We start from the raw sequence: 12,177 nt of genomic DNA, 5'->3' as shown, positions 1-12,177 counted from the left end.
TATTAAGATACTTTTGAGGTACTTATGATCACTATTTGGTTTATCATGGTACTAATAATGCAGATAAGCCATTGGACATACATGGTTTTGTAGATGTAGATTGGGTAGGTGACTTGGACAGTTGAAGGTCCACTAATGGCTATGTGTTTACTTTGTTTGGAGGTGTAGTGAGTTGGATGAGTAAAAGACAACCTATAATTGCATTGTCCACCACTAATGTAGAGTACATGGTTGCTATGCAAGCCTCCAAGGAGATGATTTAGTTACAAATACTTGGTAATGGTATTGGTTTTGATTGTAGAATAATGATGATTGAATGTGACAGTCAGAGAGCCATATGTTTTGCCAAAAATCCTATGTATCATGCTCGTATTAAACATGTTGATGTTCAGTATCACTTTGTGCGAGAGATGGTTGAGAGTGGAGGTCTTGATTGAAAATATTGACATTTTGGATAATATTTGTAGATTCTCTTACAAAGCCAATAACCACAAATAAGTTATCTTGGTGCATGAAGGCCATGGGCCTTGATCACTATACTTTATTTGTACTATGTATCTCTATGGGGTAGTTTACAATGTATGGTGTCATGTGGTAAAAAATCTTAGGATTTAGTTGTCATCAACCATGTAAATCCTTTAATTTATTATTTTCCTAATGTTATTTGTAGTTTACTCATAAGATGTTAAACCATTTAACCAATGGTGGTGAAAGAGACCATATAAAGGCAAAGTTACATTTATCATTTGTCATCTAGGAAAAGGACAAAATAGTTAGGTGACCCCTCTTGGAATATTCTATTTTAAGGCTCTTGGACACTTGTTGGGAGTTGTAAGAGAATATATGACAGTTATGGCATTCATTATTTCTATGACAACATCTATGACAATATTTATGATAAAATTCTTATACAGGTGCACATGCATTAGAGATGCCTTATGACAACTATAAGAGAATCTATAAGAGGCTATTTTGGGAGGTGGGTGTGAGCTTTTCTAGGTGGTTTTGTTGCTTGTTGTTGTGTGATACCATGGTGATATTCATCCTCACAAACTCCTATAAATTGGTGCCTTGATCGTGCATTCTTCATTCAGTCTTGTTCAATTTACACAGTAACATAGTGTTGCTGACTTTTATAGAGGTCTACAAAGAATTGTATTGTTGTTGTATTCTTTATCGGATTAGTAATATACTTACCTCTCTTTCTATGGTGAAGTTTTTTCTCGAAAGGCTTTCTCCACATAAATCAAGTGTTTTATGTGCAATGGCTTTCTTGTTCTTGTTTTGATTCTACAATCACTATGTTAATGGTTAATCTTTAGTTTCAAATTTGCTATAACCTTGAGTTTAAGTTCATATGCAAGCATTTTTCACTTTATTTTACAACAAGATCTAGAGTTGCATTTATCCTTAATGACAAGTTTGTTTTCGATTTTGGTATCTAGTTATATGGATTCCTTTTGGGAACTTTTGAGGCTCCATTTGAGATAATATGAATTCCTTTAAATATGTTTTCTTTTTGAAATTTATCAATTTTTAATACTTTTTATTAATATAATATGATTGTTTCCATTCCACCTCAAAGATGTAGTTTCAACATATTGGCCTTCTCAATATCTATAATACACAAAAATTCAAGTCTAGTTCTTTCAATTTATAAAAATAGAAATTATGCTCTCCATATATAAAGTGTCACACTCATTTTTGTTAGTAAGGGTGGGGATTTTTGATTGAGTGACTATGGGAGTGTTTTTGTCGTTCTAACTTCCAATCATTTTTTTTGTTGTTCTTTCTTAAAGGGTATGTATCCTTGATAATTTAAACCTCACTCCATACAATTATATTGAATAAAAACCATTGATATAGAATACTTAAAGATTAAATGTTATCATACACAAGGATTGGAAATAGAAACTAAATCTATTGATGTAAAGGGAAAAGACTGCTTATTGAAAATTGTGAGGTATCCCTTAGCTATATCTTAATATTTATATCTTTTAACATTGTATTTCATGTTAAAAAAATGTACAAAAGATAAGGAGGCTTGGGATGCCCTTGCTATGTTGTATTGGCAAACTAATGAAACCAAGGGATATCGAATTGATAATAAAATAATGAATCTTGAAGCTAATGTTTTTTATAACATTCATGATTACAACACTAAAGTAAAATAAATTCTAGATCACAACTCAAAGAATGTTGCATTAATAAAAAATACACCAAACTTTAAATGTGATATCTAAACTATGTCTTGAGTACTCTGCCTTTGTGTTTGGGTTCTACACATTATATTTTTGATGGATATTAATGGACAATACCTTATTTTGATTCATTTTTTAATGGATATTAATGAACATGAAAATTTGAGTTAGATGGGTTTCTTGAAGTCTTCAAGGTCACATGTATTTGTGGCAAATCAAAGCAAAGGCTCAAGTCATTCCATAGAGAAATCACGAAAGAAATATACATCTAAGAAGCAATATGCTTCTAGCCTCATTTATTGGTAAAGCAAGAAGCAATATGTTGTTACTCTTCTTTCTACTAACATGAAGTTTTGTGAGTAGTCAATGTCGCCACAAGGCTATCTCACTTTTGAACTTTTTTACCAAGTTTATCATTATTTTTTTAGAATCTATTAGTTACTTTTGGTGACAATCAAAATACCATCAAGATATTGAAGAGCCTAGTTCATCATCATTAGACTAAACATGTCAAGATCCATATGAACTAAATTAGGGCATTCATCCAAGAATAGGTCATTGATACTTTGGAGCAAATCTCATTGATACTTTGGAGAAAATCATTTAAATTTTCAATAATTTTTTAAAAAATTTCATCATCTATGAGATTTGTTAGGGTGTGGGAGTGTATTGCATCTAGCCCTTCTCTCTTCTCGCTCTTCATACTAGGTGGAGGGTGGGTGTGAGGGCCAGTTTTTTGTTTTGGGTTGTTGGGAAAAGGGAAGGGGGACATTTTGTTTTAAAAAAATGGTGGGAGGTGGGGGCAAGAGGCAAGAGGGAATCAAAGCACTTTATACAAGGGTGCCTAACATTGCTATATATATTATGGGACCCATTTTCACCTTCCTAAGTTTTACTTATAGAAGGTTGTTGGCGCAATATGCATACTTGTGATATTATATCTATTTAGTAGGTTTACCTAGGATGTTAGGAATATTACCTTTATTTTTCCTCACTCATGTAACTAATAATGCTATGTATTACCCTTGATATGAGACTATATGCAAGTGCCACCATTCCATTATCAATTCTTAGATGACAATCAAGAGCTTTCTTCAATTAATTAGAGTTGTTGAAAATTAACTCATGGCCAAGTAAAAAATTATTTTATTATGAATCTTTTTGTGCATTATTTATATTAAATAAATGTTCTATATTGCCCATATACTTGATATTAAAAGTAAGTTTTTACCCTATCTAGCATTATGTTGAAGGAGGTACAGCACATTCTCCTTGTCATCTTTGAGACAGGGAAACCCTACCCTTATTTTTATTGTACTGAGATATTTTTCTTTGTTGAGCTCGGCCCAGTTTTTTGAAGGTTCCCTCTCCTTCTACTGTTAATGTTTGTTTGGTTTTGAAAGCTTAAAAACCTGTAAGTGGTAATCCTTACAGGCTTACCACTGGCATTGTCGTCGTGGTAGAGGTAGACTGAATAATACTGCATATTTTCCGCGCTCCAATTACAATTAGAAAATGTCATTACCATCTAATACTCAACTCTATCTCACAGCATTAAGTTGAAGGAGGCGATGCATATTCTGCTTACTATACACAAACCCCCTGAAAACTACTCTGCATATCTTCAATTATTACAGACCTTTATTTTCAAGAACGCTTTTTTACAAGGGAAAAATGTCCACTCTTTCATCGCTCACAGGCGATTTACATTTTCTACACGCACAACTATTCATAATAAGCTTATTTCCTTGTATGTCAAGTGCGGAAGTTTGGTGGATGCCCGCAGATTGTTTGACCACATGAAAGAACGAGACAGGGTCTCATGGAATACTATTATTGCAGCATATGGAAGACATGGGTGTTCTGGCGAGGCAGTCACACTGTTTCATCATATGCAACAAACAGGTCTCCAACCCGACCACTATACATTTGCCAGCGTACTCCCAGCCTGTGCCAAAATGGGAGCTTTGGAACAGGCTATGGACATTCATAAAAGTATAAATGATGGACTAATTTTGTCAGATATTGTAGTTGCTACTGCCCTGGTAGACATGTATGCAAAATGTGAAAGCATAGACAAGGCGCGTGAATTGTTCGATAGAATCCCTCAAAGAAATGCTTTCTTATGGACTGCAATGATTGGAGGGTATGCACATAATGGATTTGCTGAAAAGGCTTTAGAAACTTTTAAGCAAATGCAATTGGACGGTATAAAGCCGGACACTACAACCTTTGCCAGTATCCTCCCTGCCTGTGCTAAAATGGGAGATTTGGTTTGGGGTATCGACATCCATCAAAGCATAATGGAAGGGGGGTTTTTGTCAGATATTATAGTTGGAAATGCTCTGGTAGACATGTATGCAAAGTGTGGAGGCATAGACAAGGCACGCGAACTGTTTGACAGAATGCCTCAAAGGGATATCGTCTCATGGAATGCGTTGATTGCAGGATATGCACAGAACGGATTTGTCGAAAGTGCTTTAGAAATTTTCAAGCAAATGCAATTGGCAGCTGTAAAGCCAAACTCTACAACCTTTGCTAGCATCCTCCCCATGTGTGCCAAAATGGGAGCCTTGAAACAGGGTATGGATATCCATCGAAGCGTAATGGAAGGAGGATTTTTGTCAGATATTATAGTTGGAAATACTTTGGTAGACATGTATGCAAAATGTGGAAACATAGACAAGGCACGCAAATTGTTTGACAGAATGCAGCAAAGAGATATCATTTCGTGGAATGCCATGATTGCAGGATATGCACATAATGAATTTGTTGAGAAAGCTCTAGAAACTTTCAAGCAAATGCAATTGACCGGTGTAAAGCCAAATTCCTCAACCCTTGCCAGCATCCTCCCTGCCTGTGCCAAAATGGGAGCTTTGGACCAGGGTATAGATATCCATCAGAGCATAAAGGATAGAGAAATTTTGGTAGATGTTGTAGTTGCAACTGCCTTCGTAGACATGTATGCAAAATGTGGAAGAATAGACAAGGCTTGTGAACTATTCGACAAAATGCCTCATAGAAATGTGGTCTCGTGGAATGCCATGATTGCAGGATATGCACAAAATGGATTTGTTGAAAAGGCTTTAGAAACTTTCAAGCAAATGCAATTGGCAGGTCTAAAGCCAGACTCCACAACATTTGCCAGCATCCTCCCTGCCTGTGCCAAAATGGGAGCTTTGGAACAAGGTATGAACATCCATCAAAGCATTATGGAAGGGGGATTTTTGTCAGATATTATAGTTGGAAATGCTTTGGTAGACATGTATGGAAAATGTGGAAACATGGACAAGGCACGTGAACTGTTTGACAAAATGTCACAAAAAAATGTGGTCTCATGGAATGCCATGATTGCAGGATATGCACACAATGGATTTTGCAAGGATGCTCTCAAAATCTTTGAATTAATGAAGCACTCTGGAGCATATCCTGATGCTGTAAGTTTTTCTTGTGTTCTATGTGCATGCAGACATACAGGTTTAGTAGATGAGGGATGTACATACTTCAATGACATGCATAATCCTTATTGCATTACACCTACAATTGATCATTATGTGTGCATGGTTGACCTTCTTGCCCGTGCTGGTTATCTTGAGGACACCCTAAACTTTATCATTAAGATGCCAATTAAACCAGTGGTGGTTTTGTGGATGTGTTTCCTTGGTGCCTGTAAATCACATATGAATACAGGTTTAGGAGTATTTACAGCGCTGCTGATGTTAGATTTGGATACTAATAATGCTACAACTTATGTTCTTCTCTCGAACATCTACGCAAAAGTAGGCAGGTGGGGTGAGGTTGAAATGGTAAGGAGATTGATGAAATATAGAGGAGTTACAAAGATACCTGGATGCAGTTGGATTGAAGGCCATAAAATGGTACATGCTTTTTGTGTAGGAGACAGATCACATCCACAGACACAGGAGATCTATGCAGAGTTGGAGAAATTGGCTTTGGAGATGAAGGCAGCTGGGTATTTTCCAGATTCAAGACATTTATCCAATGACGTGGAAGAGGAGGAAAAGGAATTTTTCCTCTCACACCATAGTGAAAAGTTAGCAATTGCATTTGGTTTGTTAAACACACCACCCGGAACAACTATTAGAGTTGTTAAGAACCTTCGAGTATGTTCTGATTGCCACACTGCAACAAAATTCATCTCCAAGATTGTTGCTAGAGAAATTGTTGTGAGAGATGCGAACCGTTTCCATCATTTTAAACACGGAAAATGTTCTTGTGGAGATTATTGGTGATGTTAATATGGAGCACCACAAGATTATTGGTGATGTTAATATGGAGCAATTTGAAAAATAGGCTTGCACCATGTGCTGTCTCAGACCTGCAGTAATGTTGTGAGAGATGCGAACCGTTTCCATCATTTTAAACATGGAAAATGTTCTTGTGGAGATTATTGGTGATGTTAATATGGAGCAATTTGAAAAATAGGCTTGCACCATGTGCTGTCTCAGACCTGCAGTAATGTTGTGAGAGATGCGAACCGTTTCCATCATTTTAAACATGGAAAACGTTCTTGTGGAGATTATTGGTGATGTTAATATGGAGCAATTTGAAAAATAGGCTTGCACCATGTGCTGTCTCAGACCTGCAGTAATGTTGTGAGAGATGCGAACCGTTTCCATCATTTTAAACATGGAAATTGTTCTTCTGGAGATTATTGGTGATGTTAATATGGAGCAATTTGAAAAATAGGCTTGCACCATGTGCTGTCTCAGACCTGCAGTAATAATGAAGGGACGAGGTTTTATTTTAGTCTCTAGAAAGTTTCCTGTCTTGTTTTGAGTATTTGGCATTCTAGACCATACTGTTGGTTCATAAATTGAGATGCATAGAGTGCAATGCAGGTCACTGGGTATATATAGATCAGTGCATAGAGTGCAATCGGATCAAAGGCCTACTTTATGATAATCTGGATGTTTTATTGAATTGTTTTCACAAAATCTATACATTTATGAAATGAAAAGTTGGAGGAGAGAGGGGGAAAAGGACTAAGGTGAGGAACACTCAAAAGTAAATGGAAAGATGCATGGTCAGTACAAAATGAAAGATCAGAGCTCACAGTTATTGTTGTAATTTTGTATAATTTTTTTTGTATGGATTAATTATATTATATTTTATCTATGTCAAAGTTAACATTTTGAAATAAAATTACATATTTCAGATTTAGTATGTAATTTTATGTAGAATTTGTCTCATTTACAGTTAAATATGTTTCATGTTGTTTAACATCCCTTTGCTTAGTGAGATAGCTAATAGATTTGTGAATTCATACATGTTTTTTTAATCTAATTTGATTTTGATCTTTTTAATTTTACTGAGAAATAAGCTATAATAATTTGTATATCAAGAAGTGGAAAGAATTACTATTATGTTTATGTTGTTATTAATAGTTATGTGTGGCATTTGAAAAACTTGCATAATAAAACTTGCATAATGTAATTGCACTTTCATGTTATTTCAAAACTATGTATTATGAGATTTATACATTGATACTATTGAGATAAGGGCTTGGAAGAGGTTGGAAAAGAGTTAAATAGGGCATCTAATAAGTGTTTACAGTGACAATAGGTTTAAAACAAGAGGAAGTCAAAAGGATCAAGAAAATTTAGAGAAACACAATGGGAGACATTTATAGGTTTGAAAGGATATTACAATTATATTCATATTATGTTCTAATTGACTACTTTATTCACTTGTGACAAACTTGATGAATGGTAGTTTAAGTAATTATATTTGACAATAATTTTGCATTAATTACATACCTAGCAAATGCCACTTAAGACTAAATTTCATTTGTCAATTCTTAATTTGTCTACAATACTTTATCTCAATTGCATCAAGAATCTTGAATTTTTGTACTTGTTTCATGTTAAAATTTAATAATTGAAGATTCAATTCATAATGTACAAAGACTTTTTTATGTGCCTAACAATTTTCTAAGTCAATTTTAAAATATTCGAATGGTTTCTTAAGCATGCATGTCCTTATACAATGAAGGAAAGAAAAATGGTCCAAGGAAAAAATCTAAAATGATGAACTTTGATGCATCTCATGCAAATGATTTGACAACTTTAGGTTATAAGGACACATGTTTCTAAATAGTTCCGTCTTTGTAATGAGTTTATTCAATGTTTACAATGGAAGAAGATAATTTGTTATAAAGTACCTTCTATTCTTCTAAAAGCTAAATTACTTTGTAGTTGTTACTCATAGTTTTACAAAGTCCCAAGGAACATTTAAAATTATAAACAAATGTTTTCTATGTGCATAATAAAGGTATGAAACATTTGAATGGAAGCAACTCCATATTTTCTAATAATAAAAATAATTATAAATAATCTCATAGATTACATCACTAAAATGGGCGATATGCTCGTGATTCTTTAAAAAAGGGGATATATGTGCCACCAACAAAAAACTACGCTACAAGATTGGTCAATATTTAGGTCATAATATGCAGTTGTCACAAATATGTGGAAATGCCTACCAAAAACTCACATTTTAAATCACAAAAGGTATTAGTTACACAAACATCACATAGCTCAATTAGAGTTGTCTTAATAAGTTCAAAATGGAAGACTATGGTATGTATCTTTTCCTTTAATGCCTAATAAGAAGAGTATTTATGTGATTGAACCCATCTAATGCCATATGTGCCCTTTGCCTCTAATATTCCTCTAGGCTAAGTGTCCTAATATGAAGCTCTATACCAATGAATATATGATTATTGATTATTGTCCTTAGGTAATACAATACTTTTGTTATTGGAACTAGGGGGGCCATTTGCATGGAAATCATCCTACATAGTGATGGTAACTTATACACCTACTGTGTTTGCCTTTGCTACCATATCTCTTGCATGGAGAAGGCCACAAGGAGGCACCTTGGTCATTTGTTTGGCTTTGGCATTCACGCAAGTCTAGAGATTTTGCAAGTGTTAAGGCTCTAATACCCTTTTGGATGTTTGATGTTGAAATTATGAACACGCATATGGAACCACTAACAATATTTCAACATAAAACAATAACATATCATTGGAAAAATTAGTGAAATGACAATATTTATACTTTCTCCTGGTTAATATAATAATTTACATGTCAAACATTCATGGATGGTACTAATTTATCTTCAAAACATGAAGAAGTGCAACTTATACATAAAGAAATCTATCTAGAATAAAGACTATTTGAGTCTCATTAATGTATTTTCTAACCTCTAGTTTATGTAGCAACAAAAACCCAACACCCCTTTCTTAAAGTAGTTTGATAGGAAGGTTCAAGAACCATCCAAGTCATGGAACTTTGAAATTTATTATGCTCAATGCATTTATTAGAATATAAACCAAGTATTTGATCTAAATTGTGATCTTTATTTAACTTCAACTGTATACTGAACTACAAACTTATGTAAGTGACTCAAACTAGGATTTTGATTTTTTTTTTTATCGGTAAATATTATGATTCTATTTAGTTTCTCAAAAAAATACGTTGTTCCATATTGCCAGTAATTTCACATCCACTTCTTAAAAAATATACTAAAATAAAATATACTTGTACTATTACTAAAGCTTAAACAGAGAAAACAACTATTAATAATCCGAATAGTCACTATGCATGAGAAAACTAAACTTTTATGTGCAAATTCTAAGAAATTGGCTTCTTACGGCTCAACCAGAAATCCTCATTCTTAAATTTACTTTTTTTCTTTGACTTCTTTGCTTCATCCGGTCCCAACATCTATTCCAATTGCTCCCTACTTCGCAAGTAGTCTTTGATGTACTCCCAACCCACCTGTGCTTCCTCCCTCTGCACTTCTTGGTCCATGTTTTCACCCTAGATCAAGTAAGGCACGAGGGGCGGTATTAATTCCGTCGAGTGTATCCATTCCCTATTGATGGATACTGTTTATGGTGAAAATGGATAACAACAATGTTGAAAGACTAAATGAATTCAACCACAAAACCCTAGCCTAACAACAACAAAGATCCACCATAGCATATGAAGATTACCTAAGACAATGCAAATCAAATGAAATCACAAAGATTATACCATCACATGTCCAATAGGGTTTGGATCTCCATTCTTCCTATCTCCATTGATCTTGCTTGATATATTTGCTCTCAGATTTTATATGTGCACAAGAGCTCAACAAAGAACAGAAATGTGGTTGCAAGTAGGCTTGATTGGATATGCAAGTTCGAAAGCGTAGTTGGGGTTGAATGCATAGTGAGTTTTTGTCAAGCTTTGATAATGAAGGAAGCATCTCCTTATATAGAAGACACTATATGAAATGGAGGGATAAGATTGAGAGGTGTAAAAAGAGGTCGACTATGATTAGAGTGTAGGTAGAGGAAATAATAAAATAATAAGAGGGGTAGGTAGTGTAGGAATTAAGAGATGAATGACATGTGTCATGGGTAGAAAAGGTTAATGAATTAATTAAATAAATAAAGATTTATTTAATTAATAGAAGAAGTGGGATCAATTAAATAAATAAGATATTTATTTAATTTAGGAAAAGGATAATTTAAATAAATAAATGTATTTATTTAAATGAGAAATAAGGCTAGAAGAGGATAAATGAATGAATTAATTAAATAAATATTTATTTAATTAATAGAATAATTAGGCTTAGATAATTAAATAAATAAAAATATTTATTTAATTGGACATGACAATTTTAGGTGTCTACATTTTGCCCCTCTTTGAGACAATGCAACTTGTCGCGTTGTTTCAAAGAAGATAATATGAACTGATACAAAGTTGCCCCAAGATGAGAATGATATGCCCCCTTGAGAGATTGGATGAAAATGTCTGGAAAGATCGCAGACAATCTCTCAATAAGAAAGAAAGGGTTGAATGGACTGACCAGATAGGATAGAGTGACAAAGTCACGGGATAAAGAAGACTCAATAGGGCTAGGGTAGTCTATAAGATAGACCATGAGGGAAAAAACATACTCATTGTCATCCACACATCCAAGAGATCAGAGTGCAGAGAGAGAATAGAGCAGCAACAGTCAACAACGATGGCATTGGTGCATAGATTCGATCGCGTTCGCCGATTTCAGAGGCCAACAGATGCTGGAGAGTCGATAAGTACCACAAAACCTCCTTGTACTTTGCCGCATTAATTGTTGTCATAAATGCCTGCCAAGTAGTGCAATAAATGTGCTCTAGGTAGGTCTAGAAAAAATGTCAAGCGGGGTAAAAACGTCAAGGCGTGTCTATGCAATATGTAAGCGCGTTTATGTAATGAAAGCGTGTTTGTGTCTTCTAGGTTGAATCGGCAGTTCTGTGATGAACATACACTATTGATTGGATAAGTTGCTGAGAGGATACACTCAAGCAGGTCCTTTAGGGAAGACTAGGATAGATGAAGGCACTTTGTGATGAACAGTGAGTACCAAGACATAGTACTTTGTGATGAACAGGGAGTACTAAAATATGAGCAGCACTTTGTGATGAACAGGGAGTGCAAATATGAGCAGCACTTTGTGATGAACAGGGAGTGCAAAAACACGTAGTACTTTGTGATGAACAGTGAGTACCACTAGGATAAAAAGCAACACTTTGTGATGAACAATGAGTGTCACTAGGATAAATAGAGCCATATGATAAATATAAGCACTAGGATAAAGAGCAACATTTTATGATGAACAGGGAATGCCACTATGACTGACATGATTGATTTGCTTGACTGCAAGAGTACCTACCTATGCTAGAGTCACGTGAGAGATTCCCATCGTCTCAAAGTTTACGACCAGAGCTGACATTTGAAGATAGAGCAGCGATTGAGGTTATGGGTCTGCGATTTATTCTGTATGTGCTGAGTTTCAGGCGAACATGGGGTTGCTAACTGCGCTGGCTGAGAGATGGCACTCAGAGACTTGCAGTTTTCATTTGCCGATGGGTGAGATGACAGTCACCTTGGAGGATGTATATAGGATACCACGGGAT

General features: G+C 34.8%; 1 protein-coding gene across 1 annotated transcript; it reads left to right on the top strand.

The window, feature by feature from the left end:
* Window positions 1–3,461: 3,461 nt before the first annotated feature.
* On the top strand, window positions 3,462–7,372 carry LOC131079142 (pentatricopeptide repeat-containing protein At3g24000, mitochondrial-like). The gene has a single exon (XM_059213492.1). The coding sequence runs from the start codon at window positions 3,773–3,775 to the stop codon at window positions 6,452–6,454; it is 2,682 nt and encodes an 893-aa protein (XP_059069475.1). The 5' UTR covers window positions 3,462–3,772; the 3' UTR covers window positions 6,455–7,372.
* The last annotated feature ends 4,805 nt before the right edge of the window (window positions 7,373–12,177 follow it).

This window comes from Cryptomeria japonica, chromosome 10, assembly GCF_030272615.1.
Source record: "Cryptomeria japonica chromosome 10, Sugi_1.0, whole genome shotgun sequence".
NCBI lineage: Eukaryota > Viridiplantae > Streptophyta > Pinopsida > Cupressales > Cupressaceae > Cryptomeria > Cryptomeria japonica.
Note: the sequence above shows the minus strand (reverse complement) of the source record. Positions and strands in the feature narration are given on the sequence as shown.

What these genes read in the sequence shown, in the direction of transcription:
- LOC131079142 (XM_059213492.1), top strand. Translation starts at nt 3,773, where the DNA reads ATGCATATTCTGCTTACTATACACAAACCCCCTGAAAACTACTCTGCA.